The sequence below is a fragment of the Manis pentadactyla genome, chromosome 2 (assembly GCF_030020395.1).
Source record: "Manis pentadactyla isolate mManPen7 chromosome 2, mManPen7.hap1, whole genome shotgun sequence".
Lineage (NCBI taxonomy): Eukaryota > Metazoa > Chordata > Mammalia > Pholidota > Manidae > Manis > Manis pentadactyla.
In genome coordinates, this window is record NC_080020.1 from 44,515,397 (window position 1) to 44,530,961 (window position 15,565).

Here is a 15,565-nt window from a genome sequence, read left to right on the forward strand (position 1 = left end):
CACCACACATTTTTTACTAGGGTTATTTGCTTTTTGGGTGTTGAGGTGTGTGAGTTCTTTGTATATTTTGGATGTTAACCCCTTGTCGGATATGTCATTTACAAATATATTCCCTTACACTGTAGGATGCCTTTTTGTTCTGCTGATGGTGTCCTTTGCTGCACAGAAGCTTTTTAGCATGATGTAGTCCTATTTGTTCATTTTTTATTTTGTTTCCCTTGCCTGAGGAGATGCACTCAGGGAAAAGTTGCTCATGTTTGCATTCAAGAGATTTCCGCCTCTGTTTTCTTCCAAGAGTTTTATGGTTTCATGACTTACATTCAGGTCTTTGATCCATTTTGAGTTTACTTTTGAGTATGGGGTTAGATAATAATCCAGTTTCATTCTCTTGCATATAGCTGTCCAGTTTTGCCAACACCAACTGTTGAAGAGGCTGCCGTTTCCCCATTGTATGTCCATGGCTCCTTTATCATATATTAATTGACTATATATGCTTGGGTTTATATCAGGGCTCTTTAGTCTGTTCCATTGGTCCCTGGGTCTGATCTTGTGCCAGTACCAAATTGTCTTGATTACTGTGGCTTTGTAGTAGAGCTTGAAGTTGGGGAGCGTAATCCCCCCAGCTTTATTCTTCCTTCTCAGGATTGCTTTGGCTATTTGGGGTCTTTTGTGGTTCCATATGAATTTTAGAATGATTTGTTCCAGTTCATTGAAGAATGCTGTTGGTATTTTCCCTCCTTCCCTCCTTCCTTCCCTCCTTCCCTCCTTCCTTCCCTCCTTCCCTCCTTCACTCCCTCCATCCCTCCTTCCCTCCTTCCCTCCTTCCCTCCCTTCCCTCCTTCCCTCCTTCCCTCCCTTCCCTCCTTCCCTCCTTCCCTCCTTCCATTCCTCCCTCCCTCCCTTCCCTCCCTCCCCTCCCTTCCCTCCTTCCCTCCTTCCTCCCTTCCTTCCTTCCTTCCTTCCTTCCACCACTTCCATTCTCTTTCCTCCCTCCCTCCCCTTCTCATCCCTCCACTTCCCTTCCCTTCTGTTCCCTCCCTGCCTTCAAACAGTTTTATTAAAGTATAATTTACATACCATAAAATTTAGTTATTTTAAATCTGCTTAATATTTTTAGTAAATTAGGGTTTTGGGAACATTCTTACAATTTGGTGTTGGAAAATTTCCTTCATCCCCAAAAGAGCCCTCATGGTCATTTACAGGCAGTCCTGCTTCCATACCATCAATGTCTAAGATGCTTTCTTCTTCTACAGGTTTACCTTTTATGGATATTTCATATAAATAAAGCCATACCATATGTAGTTTTGTGCATCTGGCTTCTTTTACTTAGAAAAATGTTTTTAAGGTTCATCCATGTTGTAGCATGTAACAGTATTTTGTCTTTTTTAATTGTAGAATAGTATTCCCTTGTATAAATATATGATGTTTTGTTATCCATTCACTACTCAATGGGCATTTGAGTTCTTTCTGGTTTTTGGCAGAATGTTGCTATAATGTTTTGGCACATTTTTGGCACAGTGCTGCTGTGGGCATTGACAGACAAGTCTTTGTGTGGAAAATACATTTTCATTTCTCTTGAGTAGATACATTGGTAGGAGTGGTGTTGCTGGGTCATAGGTTTATGCTTAACTTTTTTTTGCTGTTGTTGTTATCTTTAATCTACAATTACATGAAGAACATTATGTTTACTAGGCTCCCCCCTTCACCAAGTACCCCTACACACACCCCATTACAGTCACTATCCATCAGCGTAGAATCACTACTTGTCTTCCCTGTGTTCCACAACCCTCCCCATGTCCCCCCCTACATGCTAATTATACATGCTAATTGTAATACCCCCTTTCTCCCCCCATCCCCCGTTTACCCCTCCCTTACCACCCATCCTCCTCAGTCCCTTTCCCTTTGGGAACTGTTAGTCCATTCTTGGGTCTGTGAGTCTGCTGCTGTTTTGTTCCTTCAGGTTTTTCTTTATTCTTATACTCTACATATGAGTGAAATCATTTGGTACTTGTCTTTCTCCGCCTGGCTAATTTCACTGAGCATAATACCCTCTAGCTCCATCCATGTTGTTGCAAATGGGAGGATTTGTTTTCTTCTTATGGCTGAATAATACTCCATTGTGTATATGTACCACATCTTCTTTATCCATTCATCTACTGATGGACATTTAGGTTGCTTCCATTTCTTGGCTATTGTAAATAGTGTTGCGATAAACATAGGGGTGCATCTGTCTTTTTCAAACTGGGCTGCTGCGTTCTTAGGGTAAATTCCTAGAAGTGGAATTCCTGGATTGAATAGTATGTCTATTTTTAGTTTTTTGAGGAGCCTCCATACTGCTTTCCACATGGTTGAACTAATTTACATTCCCACCAGCAGTGTAGGAGGGTTCCCCTTTCTTCACAACCTCGCCAACATTTGTTGTTGTTTGTCTTTTGGATGTTGACCATCCTAACTGGTGTGAGGTGATATCTCATTGTGGTTTCAATTTGCATTTCTCTGATGACTAGCAATGTGAAGCATCTTTTCATGTGTCTGTTGGCCATCTGAATTTCTTCTTTGGTGAACTGACTGTTCAGCTCCTCTGCCCATTTTTTAACTGGATTTTTTGCTTTTTGTTTGTAGAGGTGTGTAAGATCTTTATATATTTTGGATGTCAACCCTTTATCAGATCTGTCATTTACGAATATATTCTCCCATACTGTAGGATACCTTTTTGTTCTATTGATGGTGTCCTTTGCTGTACAGAAGCTTTTCAGCTTGATATAGTCCCACTTGTTCATTTTTGCTTTTGTTTCCCTTGCCTGGGGAGATATGTTCATGAAGAAGTCACTCATGTTTATGTCCGAGAGATTTTTGCCAATGTATTTTTCTAAGAGTTTTATGGTTTCATGACTTACATTCAGGTCTTTGATCCATTTCGAATTTACTTTTGTGTATGGGGTTAGACAGTGATCCAGTTTCATTCTCTTACATGTAGCTGTCCAGTTTTGCCAGCACCATCTGTTGAAGAGACTGTCATTTCCCCATTGTATGTCCATGGCTCCTTTATCATATATTAATTGACCATATATGTTTGGGTTAATGTCTGGAGTCTCTATTCTGTTCCACTGGTCTGTGGCTCTGTTCTTGTGCCAGTACCAAATTGTCTTGATTACTGTGGCTTTGTAGTAGAGCTTGAAGTTGGGGCACGAGATCCCTCCGCTTTATTCTTCCTTCTCAGGATTGCTTTGGCTGTTCGGAGTTTTTTGTGTTTCCATATGAATTTTTGAACTATTTGTTCCAGTCCATTGAAGAATGTTGTTGGTAATTTGATAGGGATTGCATCAAATCTGTATATTTCTTTGGGCAGAATGGCCATTTTGACGATATTAATTCTTCCTAGCCAAGAGCATGGGATGAGTTTCCATTTGCTAGTGTCCTCTTTAATTTCTCTTACGAGTGTCTTATAGTTTTCAGGGTATAGCTCTTTCACTTCCTTGGTTAGGTTTATTCCCAGGTATTTTATTCTTTTTGATGCAATTGTGAATGGAATTGTTTTCCTGATTTCTCTTTCTATTAGTGAAGTTAGTGTATAGGAAAGCCACAGGTTTCTGTGTGTTAATTTTGTATCCTGCAACTTTGCTGTATTCCGATATCAGTTCTGGTAGTTTTGGAGTGGAGTCTTTAGGGTTTTTTATATACAGTATCATGTCATCTGCAAATAGTGGCAGCTTAACTTCTTCTTTACCAATTTGGATTTGTTGTATTTCTTTGTTTTGTCTAATTGCCGTGGCTAGGACCTCCAGTACTATGTTGAATAACAGTGGGGAGAGTGGGCATCCCTGTCTTCTTCCTGATCTCAGAGGAGAAGCTTTCAGCTTCTCGCTGTTCAGTATGATCTATTTTATCATGAATGGATGTTGAATTTTGTCGAATGCTTTTTCAGCATCTATGGAGATGATCATGTGGTTTTTGTCTTTCTTTTTGTTTATGTGGTGGACGATGTTGATGGATTTTCGAATGTTGTACCATCCTTGCATCCCTGGGATGAATGCCACTTGGTCATGGTGTATGATCCTCTTGATGTATTTTTGAATTCGGTTTGCTAATATTTTGTTGAGTATTTTTGTATCTATGTTCATCAGGGATATTGGTCTGTAATTTTTCTTTTTTTGTGGTGTCTTTGCCTGGTTTTGGTATTAGGGTAATGTTGGCTTCATAGAATGAGTTTGGGAGTATTCTCTCCTCTTCTGTTTTTTGGAAAACTTTAAGGAGAATGGGTATTATGTCTTCTCTGTATGTCTGATAAAATTCCAAGGTAAATCCATCTGGCCTGGGGGTTTTCTTCCTGGGTAGTTTTTTGATTACCGCTTCAATTTCTTTGCTGGTAATTGGTTTGTTTAGATTTTGTGTTACTTTCTTGGTCAGTCTTGGAAGGTTGTATTTTTCCAAGAAGTTGTCCATTTCTCCTAGGTTTTCCAGCTTGTTAGCATATAGGTTTTCATAGTATTCTCTAATAATCATTTGTATTTCTGTGGGGTCCATGGTGATTTTTTCTTTCTCGTTTCTGATTCTGTTGATGTGTGTTGATTCTCTTTTTCTCTTATTAAGTCTGGCTAGAGGCTTATCTATTTTGTTTATTTTCTCAAAGAACCAGCTCTTGGTTTCATTGATTTTTTTCTATTGTTTTATTCTTCTCAATTTTATTTATTTCTTCTCTGATCTTTATTATGTCCCTCCTTCTGCTGACTTTAGGCCTCATTTGTTCTTCTTTTTCCAATTTCGATAATTGTGACATTAGACTATTCATTTGAGATTGTTCTTCCTTCTTTAAATATGCCTGGATTGCTTTATACTTTCCTCTTAGAACTGCCTTCGCTGCATCCCAGAGAAGTTGGGGCTTTGTGTTGTTGTTGTCATTTGTTTCCATATGTTGCTGGATCTCCATTTTAATTTGTTTGTTGATCCATTGATTATTTAGGAGCATGTTGTTAAGCCTCCATGTGTTTGTGAGCCTTTTTGCTTTCTTTGTACAATTTATTTCTAGTTTTATAGCTTTGTGGTCTGAAAAGTTGGTTGGTAGGATTTCAATCTTTTGGAATTTACTGAGGCTCTTTTTGTGGCCTTGTATGTGGTCTATTCTGGAAAATGTTCCATGTGCACTTGAGAAGAATATATATCCTGTTGCTTTTGGATGTAGAGTTCTATAGATGTCTGTTAGGTCCATCTGTTCTAGTGTGTTGTTCAGTGCCTCTGTGTCCTTACTTATTTTCTGTCCAGTGGATCTGTCCTTTGGAGTGAGTGGTATGTTGAAGTCTCCTAAAATGAATGCATTGCATTCTATTTCCTCCTTTAGTTCTGTTAGTGTTTCTTTCACATTTGCTGGTGCTCCTTTGTTGGGTGCATATATATTTGTAATGGTTATATCCTCTTGTTAGACTGAACCCTTTATCATTATGTAATGTCCTTCTTTATCTCTTGTTACTTTCTTTGTTTTAAAGTCTATTTTGTCTGGTACTAGTACTGCAACACCTGCTTTTTTTCCCGTGTTGTTTGCATGAAATATCTTTTTCCAACCCTTGACTTTTAGTCTGTGCATGTCTTTGGGTTTGAGGTGAGTCTCTTGCAAGCAGTGTATAGATAGGTCTTGCTTTTTTATCCATTCTATTAGTCTGTGTCTTTTGATTGGTGCATTCAGTCCATTTACATTTAGGGTGATTATTGAAAGATATGTACTCATTGCCATTGCAAGCTTTAGATTCGTGGTTACCAAAGGTTCAAGGTTAGCTTCTTTAGTATCTTACTGCCTAACTTAACTCACTTATTGAGCTATTATGAATACTGTCTGGTGATTCTTTATGTCTCTCCCTTTTTATTCCTCCTCCTCCATTCTTTATATGTTGGGTATTTTATTTTGTGCTCTTTTGTGTTTCCTTTAACTGCTTTTGTGGGTAGTTGGTTTTATTTTTTGCCTTTAGTTAGTATTTGGTTGGTCTAATTTCTTTGCTGTGATGTTAATTTCTCTGGTGACATCTGTTTAGCTTTAGGAGTGCTCCCACCTAGAGCAGTCCCTCTAAAATACCCTGTAGAGGTGGCTTGTGGGAGGCAAATTCCCTCAACTTTTGCTTGTCTGGGAATTGTTTAATCCCTCCTTCATATTTAAATGATAATCATGCTGGATACAGTATTCTTGGTTCAAGGCCCATCTGATTCATTGCATTAAATATATCATGCCATTCTCTGCTGGCCTGTAAGGTTTCTGTTGAGAAGTCTGATGATAGCCTGATGGGTTTTCCTTTGTAGGTGACCTTTTTCCTCTCTCTAGCTGCCTTTAAAACTCTGTCCTTGTCCTTGATCTTTGCCATTTTAATTATTATGTGCCTTGGTGTTGTCCTCCTTGGGTCCCTTCTGTTGGGAGTTCTGTATACCTCCGTGGTCTGTTCAATTATTTCCTCTCCCCGTTTGGGGAAGTTTTCAGCAATTATTTCTTCAAAGACACTTTCTATCCCTTTTTCTCTCTCTTCTTCTTCTGGTACCCCTATAATGCAAATATTGTTCTGTTTTGATTGGTCACACAGTTCTCTTAATATTGATTCATTCCTGGAGATCCTTTTATCTCTCTCTGTGTCAGCTTCTATGCGTTCCTGTTCTCTGGTTTCTATTCCATCAATGGCCTCTTGCATCTTATCCATTCTGCTTTTAAATCCTTCCAGAGATTGTTTCATTTCTGTAATCTTCCGGACGTCATCCCTTAGCTCTTGCATATTTCTCTGCAGCTCCATCAGCATGGTTATGACCTTTATTTTGAATTCTTTTTCAGGGAGAATGGTTAGGTCTATCTCCCCATATTCCTTTTCAGGGGAGGATGTCTGGATTAGTCTGCTCTGTATCAAAATCTTTTGCCTTTTCATGGCAATAGAGGTATTTGTGGGGAGCAGGCTCATGTGTTGGCTGGGAGAACGTCCCTTCTTGCTGGTTTGTGGCTTTCCTCTCCGGGGAGAACAGCGACCCCTAGTGGCTTGTGCTTGGCAGCTGCGCGCAGACGGGTTTCTAATTCTTGCCCGGCCGCTGTGAAAGAAGCTCTGCCCTGCTGCCTCAGGCTGCTTCTCCACTATGGCGGAGCCGCATCGGAGGGGAAATGGCTGGGAGACTGTTTATCTCCATGAGGGTCCTCCGTGCTGTGCTGCCGCCCAGGGGGTTAGGGCGCCTGGAGTTCCCCGGGATTCCCTGCTGGTGGGCTAAGTGTCCCAGGACACTTCCGTCCAGCTGTGGCGGTCCCTGTCCCTTTAAGACTTTCAAAAAGCACTCACTTTTCTTTGTCCCGGGTGCACTGGCTGCAGGGATCTGCTCACAGGTCTTACTGTCCTGTTTCCCTAGTTTCCACCACCCAACGCATGCACTGTGTGTCTGCGGTCTTGTGCGGATGGCTAGGGCTGGGTGTTTAGCAGTCCTGGGCTCCCTCTCCCTCCCTGCTCCGAGTGCTCTCCTCCTGCCACAAGCTGGGGTGAGGGGCGTTCAGGTCCCACTGGGCTGCAGCATGTATCTTACCCCCTTTGCAAGGCGCTGGGTTCTTGCCGGTGTGGATGTAGCCTGGCTGTTGTCCTGTATCTTCTGGTCCCTCTTTTAGGGATAGTTGTATTTGCTGTATTTTCAAAAATATATATAGTTTTGGGAGGAGATTTCCACTTCTCTACTCATGTCGCCATCTTGGCTCCACCTATTTTATGCTTAACTTTTTAAGAAACTACCAAATTACGTTCCAAAGTACTTGTACTATTTTGCGTTCTCACCAGCAAAAGGTTCCAGGTTCTCTACATCTTCACTCACATAAATGTAATCTTGACTTCTTGTGATAGTTTCTTTTTGTCCTGTGTATTCTCACTCTCTAAATATTTCATAAGCCAACTCTCTAGGCATAGATTATAGCTCAAGTTATTGTGTTCTTAGAATTTGGAATTGTTTCCATCAAAGCATTTTTAGTTACATACTGAGTTATTTACCTTCATTTTATTTTTTTCCAAAATAATGTACTAACTTTTGGGACCAATGTAAAGACTGAGTATTTCCCCTTTCCATCATATTCTTTTTGTATGTTTTCTGATAAACTGTGACGTATTTTTTACCTGACTTCAGTTAGTTAGTCAACAAGTATTTCATATTAAATTTCATAGTGTGTAATACCTAAAGTATCAGTTCAATGATAGTGAACTTCAGAATGCTGTCTGCAAGTTTGAATTTAGTAGAGTTCTGAATTACTACTTATTGCTAAAATAAATTGGCCAGTATTTGGAAGCAATAAACTAAAACTTAAGACAAATCAAAATAACCTGACTCAGAGTCCCTATTTGGCTACTGTGACAAATCATTTCACCACTTTGACCTTTGTCATTTTTTTCCTAAGAAACAAAATAATAGTTTTATAATAGCAATATCTTCACTTTGCTATGAGAGCCACGGAAGGTATTGTCTGGGAAGCACTTTTATTCTAAGGAATCACAAATGCTAAATATTGTTATTGTCATGTAGGCATTTGGGGCTAACAGTGCCTCTAGTGCACAGCTTTCCAACTTCATATTAACTTAAGTTTAGGAGTTCTTCCATCTGTTTTATGTCGTTCTCCCATGTGTCTTTCTGAACATTTCATTTCCTTCTGTGTATGGTTTTTCCTTATCATCTTCAGCTGGTGATGATGAGATTGTTGTTGTTTTACTTCATGTTAATCATTGCCACTTACTAAATTGGAACAATATTATAGGTCATATAAGAAGCACAATGAGAATGTTTTATGTAAAACGTCATCTAAAATAACAGAAGTATAGTCTATTAAATTTTTTTCTGCCTTAGATAATAAACTTATTAGCTAATACCTTTGTTCAGGCAGTCTGGGAACGTGTGCTTACTGATACCTAGCTTAAATGTGAAACTTGGTTTGTGTCTCATTCGGTTATTTATTATTTTTAGATTATTGCTGGTGGTTATCACTACCAACATATGGATTCCCCACATACCATCCAGGTTAAATTTCTCAGTATTAAAAATAAAAGTATATGAAGTAAATAAACTGTATTTTCTTTTATATTCAGTAAGCAGTGCCATTTTATATTTTGTTATTGAAATAAAAGATTACATATAATGAAGCTTAGGAAAACTCTATTACTGTAATCCATAGAAGAAACCTCTTTCAGATTTATCTTAATGCTACAAAAATCTGAGCTTTAAAAATTATACTTTACCTCCTTTTATATTTGTATTAACTGTATTAATGCTAATAAAAATTAAGGTTGAAATATGCTAGTCATGAGAACTTTTTTTTATTGTCTAGAATTTCACTAATTTGTCAAGAACAACTGTTCAAAGTGTTCTTGGATTTTGGAGTTGTTTCTATTAAAGCTATTTCTAGTTAAATATTGAGATATTTACTTTTGTTTTCTTTACTCTCTTTCCATGTGGCATGCTGGCCTTTGGGACCAAGTAGAAAGTGGATCTTTTCCTTTATCAAAAATTTTTTCTCCTATTTTTCTTAGACTTTCTGGCATATTTGTTACCTGACCTCAATTATTCAGTCCACCAGGAAGCTCATAGCAGAATTTGTTACCCACCTGTTACCCAAGATTTTGGTATATTGACTTAATTCCAAGCTTACTTTACTAGTCTATTCTTACTTTCTTTAACTTATATACTTATTTTCTAATACTGTGTACTATTTGTATTTTTTATGCCACCTAAGTAGGATAACATACATTTAGTATGCTATAACACGAAATATGCATTCTAGAAGTAACTGCAGTGTAGTGTTATGCAGTAAAACCACAGAATTTATGAGAGAAATGGCATTATGGAAATAAAAGTCAAATATTTTTGTCAGTGACACATTAAAAAAAAAGAATCTAATAAAAGAATAATAAAGTTTTATACATGTTAAATGGTTTAAATACTTTAGGAGAGTAAATATGACATTTTATCTTAAAGAAGACCTGAAGTCTGTTTGCAGAAGTGGGCTACAGAAGGTTATGAGTTTGTGAGTTATTATGAAGTAGTGGAAGGAGGTGATCTGAAACAGTGTGGAAAGTTAAAACACCAGGTAAGGCTGATAACATGAGATGCACTGAAACAGCTAGTAGATGTTGGAGGTATATGCATTATGTGTATGCCTTGGCCCATTGGCCTTGTTTCAGTTTTCTGTATTCTAGCATTTTTTTCTACATGAAATTATGCAAAAACAAAAGTGACAATCTCATTATACTCAAATCATCCCCTAGTATATCAATTGAATTGAAAAAAAATAAGCCTTATACCAGAGTGACTATGTTATACCTTGGAGAAAGGGATTAACTTTTTGTCCAGGAACATGTCATCATCACCACCTGTTTTTCTTTACATGATTCATATTATGTTACTGAAAAGTCCAAATGATCACAGAATCACATTTTCTTACAGAAAACTACATTCTTCATTATGTGGCATCACAACCCAAGCTGGCTCCCTTTGTCTTTCAAGCCCTAATTCAAGTCATTGCTAAAATCAGTAAATTGGGGTGGTTTGAGGTTCAGAAAACCCAGTTTGTCTTCAGAGAAATTATTGCTGATGTGAAGAAGTTTCTTCAGGTAAGAAGTCATTATTACATTATTGGACTGTCACTAGTTTGGTTTTGATAACTGCTTTTCCTAAAGCTGTGTTGTTTGTTTTGTGACAATATCAGTATTGTCAGTACCATATTAATTATGATTTATAGTTTATCCTCTGGGTCTTTTATTTTTTTATTGCCAGTACATAAGGATCAGGCCATTATATAACTTCCAAACCAGAAGAATGCAAATTATATTTTCTAATTTCATGAATATGGTCTGTGATTTCTAACATGTATCTGAGTACTGCATATATATAAACGTGTATATAATGTTTTTCATGTATTATCTGATTTAATGCTCATTATATTTCAGTGAAATGGATTTCATCTTGTAAATGAGAAAGCAGGCTTAGAAAAGTTAAGTAATTTGTATCATGTTGCATAATGACCTAGTAAAGCAGAGAGCTAGCACTTCAACAGGTTTTCTAACTTAAGATACATATATTTCAAGTTTTTACATTATACCACATTGACTATGTTTGTTTCTCAAGAATGTTTCCAAACTAAGTGATTAAAGTTACAGCATATGCACATTTAACTTACACAAATTCAGGTATTTGGACTGTAAAAAAATGAGCAAGAAAGAAAAAAAGGAAGAGGACACTAATTAAAATTGTGATTCCACTTGCCATTCCACACAGTATTTACGTGTCATGGGATACCTAAATCTACCATTTTCTGTGCCTTTATGCCTCTTAAGATGACCATAATGCCCTGCTCAATGTAATTCAGATGCATATTTACAATACTTAAAGGTACATATTTTTTTCATACAAACATTATCCCCAATTGCAAGAAAAGTACTTAAGTTGGTGCTCTGCTGAAGAAGCAGTAATCTCTTAAAATTCTTGAGGAGAAACTGGCGTTTAGATTAATTGAGAGGTGGTTCAGTATTGGTTTATTAGCAGTTAGGAAAAATTTGAACTTTCTGAGATTTTAGTTCTTTTACAGTAGCTTTAAAATTTAATCCCTGTGTATGATATAACTCTCTCATATAGTATAATGCTGGAAACCTCAGAATATGAAATACTAGACTGTCCTGCTGCTTATCTTTCATAAAACCCCAGCTAACAAATACTTGGTCATCTAAAACTTCACAGGAATAAGTGCATTTCAGCCCAGAAGAGATATACCCTGGAGCAGTATAGTTTATTCAGAGACAGATGAGTTTTTCACTCTTGTAGAGTTGTGCTTGTAATTTTGGCTAACACAATGGCACTTCTTTCTTGTCATTTACTGAAATTATATACAGCTATCAAGAATCATTAGGGTAAACAATAAACTTAAGAGTTCCTTTAAAATAAAATCACGGTTGAAAACTGAATGGAATGAAATCATTCTGTTGGTTAACATTTCTCAAGCTCTCTTTTCAGTGGCTGGTTAGTTGAACTTAATTTGGGCTTTAGTGTGCTTTTGTCAGTTTGGGAAGACCAGAAGAAACAAAAAATGTTTACCTTCAAAGTTTATTATAGTATCACAAAAAAAGGCACTTGCTTTTTAGGTATATGACTTAACCTATCGTTGAGTCATGAGAAAGACAATTGTCTTTGTGTTTTAGTACTCTAAAATAGTACAACATGCGTCCTTTGGGTATTAGCAGCTTCTGTGAGTTTTGTACTAAAAATTATTTTAAGTTTGCTAAATCTTACATGGCCTGATGTTTTGTACATCTTTTTTTTCTCTGTTATTGCAGCCTAATTCTTGCCACAGTACAAACATTTATATGTGTGCCTCCTTTCTGCATGCATACCCAGGAAATCCTATTGTCATCTAGGGCAGTTGCTGGTCCACAATGAGATAAGGAGTTTATCTCCTTATCAGAATATAAATCAACACAGTGCTTCCTTTATCGAGGACTTGCTATGAAAAAAATTGGCAGCTGAACTAAACAGTGTACTTAGAGACTTAGCTATTTTATGTTCTGGTGCAAACTCTTTGATCTTATGAACTAGTATGAAACTGTTCTTGGATTAGAATTGAGTTTGCAGGTCACTGGAAGATGCATAGACCAGCAGTGGGTCAGGGAACCACACTTGGGGGAACTTTGGCTTGGTAGACAAGAGGGTAGATGCTTCAGTAATAGGAAATCTGGAGCTCATTTCAGACAGTTCAGATTTTCCTGAAGAGCCATAGAGAATTAAAATACAAAAATTATAGGATGTTTCTTTTGCTTATTTTTTAAAATTCTGAGATAGTTTGAACTTAATTATATCTAATGATCCAGTGTTAGTAGAATTCTGTGATAGTTTGAAGGAATGGCCAGCTATAAAATTAAGACTTGAAAGTGTTTCATTTGTATTAGTGCTTTTCTTATGATTACACTGTAACTAAATGTTGCATTTATTATTTTCATTCTTTCAGTGTGATTTTCAGATAGGGTAACTTGTTAGTAATGTACATATAAAATCTGAATTTTTATTTGAAGGACGTTTTTGAGATTAAATTGGAAGCTGATTAAATTAAAAACATTATAGAGGCTATCAAACTGTATGCCATATTGATAGGCAAGTATTTACCCCAGTGCATTGGGCACTTTAGATGCCTTCATTACAGACACATAATAAATGCATATGCATGAACTATTAAATAATACTAAAAGGATCTCAGTGATCTTATCTGATGTTAGATCAAGGGATTTATTTGAATTAGATCCTAAGCTATTTATTAATTATTTATTGAATGCAGCTATCTCAGTAGCCTTCAAGCATACATATTATAGAGCTAAAAAGCATTTTTGTTCATTCTTATTCATGGTCTTAGGAAAAATATTAAACTCTTGTATTTTGAGGTTTAGTTTATTATAAGTTCTAGGTGCTGAAAACATTTTGTAGAGTATCATGCAGTTCTAAGATAGGTGAATTTTTTTCCCCTCAAATCTGTACACACAAATTTATCCTTCAAAAAATGAACTTGAAATTCTTTTTTACTTATGGAACTCATAGTGATTTTTCTACATATTTTAATAAACACATTATTAAGAAAATGTGATGTTTCAGTATTTAATTACTTTTAAGTATTATCTGGTTTGCACAGTCAGAACCAATCACATCTCCACTTAAGCTAACCTTGGTTATTTTCTCCAAAGGGTACTGTGGAGCACTGTATAATAGGAGTAATAATCCTTTCAGAATTGACTCAGGAGATGAACCTGGTAAGTCTTTCTATTTAATGGCAACATGAAGTTTGCTAAGTAATACTGTTTCTTTGATGTAAAAATCTTCTTTTCTTCTTTGTGTGGCATAAAACTCTGAATAAATCAAGTGGGTTTTTTTTGTCTGTTTTATTAGTGGCATAATTAAGTATTGGAACACTTTCATTGTTATTGAAAATAGCAGCAGTAGTATAAAGTACTGCAAAGGACAGGGAATTAGACATAGTGCTTGCTCCATGGCAATTGGGGAATTGTCCTTTTATCTTCCATACATATATACTAATATAGCCTCCATAAGAAATAAATTATATGCAAAAGAGAAACAGACTTTTTATTCTCTTACAAATAAAAGACAAGCAGTTTGGTGAATTGATTCTCAACAATGGGTACACAGCAGGACTCATCAAAGAACAGGCCACTTGGCACTCTGCCACTTGCTAGCATGTATTTTCACCCAGTACAAGGAACATTTGCAGAAGCTACGCCTCCCCCCAACAGTGCCTTTATGAGCTCAGCAGCTGAGCACATTTTCAGCTGCTCCTGTTCACTTTTGTACTTAACATGGTTCCAGACAGAACAAAAGCAGAAGTTGGGTTTTATATGAAACAGTGTTATAAAGTGTTATAAAAAAGGAGAATGTAGTGTTTATATTTTAAAACTATCATCATCTTGAATGGCTTGTGTTTGTGTGCATTTGTGTATGTATATGGAAAGCTTGTGTACCCAGGACCATGTGCCAGCTTCCTCTGTATATACAGTTCCTGTGTATTAAAAAAAATCACCCCAAGTAACTATTTTCTACTTATGTTTAGTTGGGAATTAGAAAATATTTCTAGATTTATTGGAGAAATTTCTAGAATATAGTGGTTTTACTTTACCACAACCATCACATCCCATGACTGCCCTGTCCCAAATGTGTAAAGATCGCTTGCCTATGGATGTATGTCAGTATATATGTATGTAGCTCCAGGGCTATAATGATAATACCTGGAACAGTTACTATAGTGGCAGGGATATTATGACAAGGACTTTGGCTAATCCTAATAGACTGTAAATATGTCTAAGAAACTGTACTTTCTTTTAAAAAATATATTTAAAAAATAATTTTAGTATAAATATTTTATCTCATAAAAGTGAAGAGCATAGTACAAACAACCACATGTACCCAGCATCCAGCTTGTACAGCCATCAACTTTTGGCTAATCTTAAAACTAGCTCTTTTTTTGGTGGTTGTTTCCTACTTCATAGCGCAATAGGAATACAGACTGCTCTGGTAGTGTTTGCTGGGTTTAAATTGTTATGAGACAAGACTAATAATATGGAGTTTTAATACAGTGTGATTTAGAGACCAACCAAGTTTTTTTAAAACTTACAGAAAAGTTGAGTGTAATACAAAGTTTTTTCTCAACCATTTGATACTGAGTTGTCGACATCATCCCGGAATAGTGTATTTTGTACATACAAGGACATTCTTCTACACGATCACACTGTGACCATTAAAATCAGAAAATTAACAGACAGATTACCCTTATCCTCGTGCTTTATTTGAATCTCACCATTTGTCCCAGAAAGGAACCATTTTAGAATTGTGCATCTCATTTATTTGACATGTTTTATTAGTCTACTTTAATCTGGAAAAATTCCTCAGTCTTTCTTTCACTTTCATAAAACCTTAACACTTGTGAAGATGACAGGCCAGTTGTTTTGTAAAATGTCCTTCAGGTTTGGAGTGTTTGATATTTTTCATGATTAGATTCAAATCACGCGTATTTGTTAGAATATCACAGAAACACTGTGGTCTTCTCATT

At 36.6% G+C, this 15,565-nt stretch overlaps 1 protein-coding gene across 3 annotated transcripts in view; it reads left to right on the forward strand.

Moving 5' to 3' along the window:
- The window catches only part of RANBP17 (RAN binding protein 17), a 383,252-nt gene that overhangs the window by 38,978 nt on the left and 328,709 nt on the right, over positions 1 to 15,565 (forward strand). For all 3 annotated transcript variants that reach the window (XR_008993699.1, XM_036884800.2, XM_057491712.1), the window contains exons 4-5: positions 10,417 to 10,583; positions 13,692 to 13,757. Coding sequence is in view for 2 of the 3 variants with exons in the window: in XM_036884800.2 (XP_036740695.2) it covers positions 10,417 to 10,583; positions 13,692 to 13,757 (233 nt within the window). In the remaining variant the exon portion in view is untranslated. The remainder of the gene's footprint in view (positions 1 to 10,416; positions 10,584 to 13,691; positions 13,758 to 15,565) is intronic.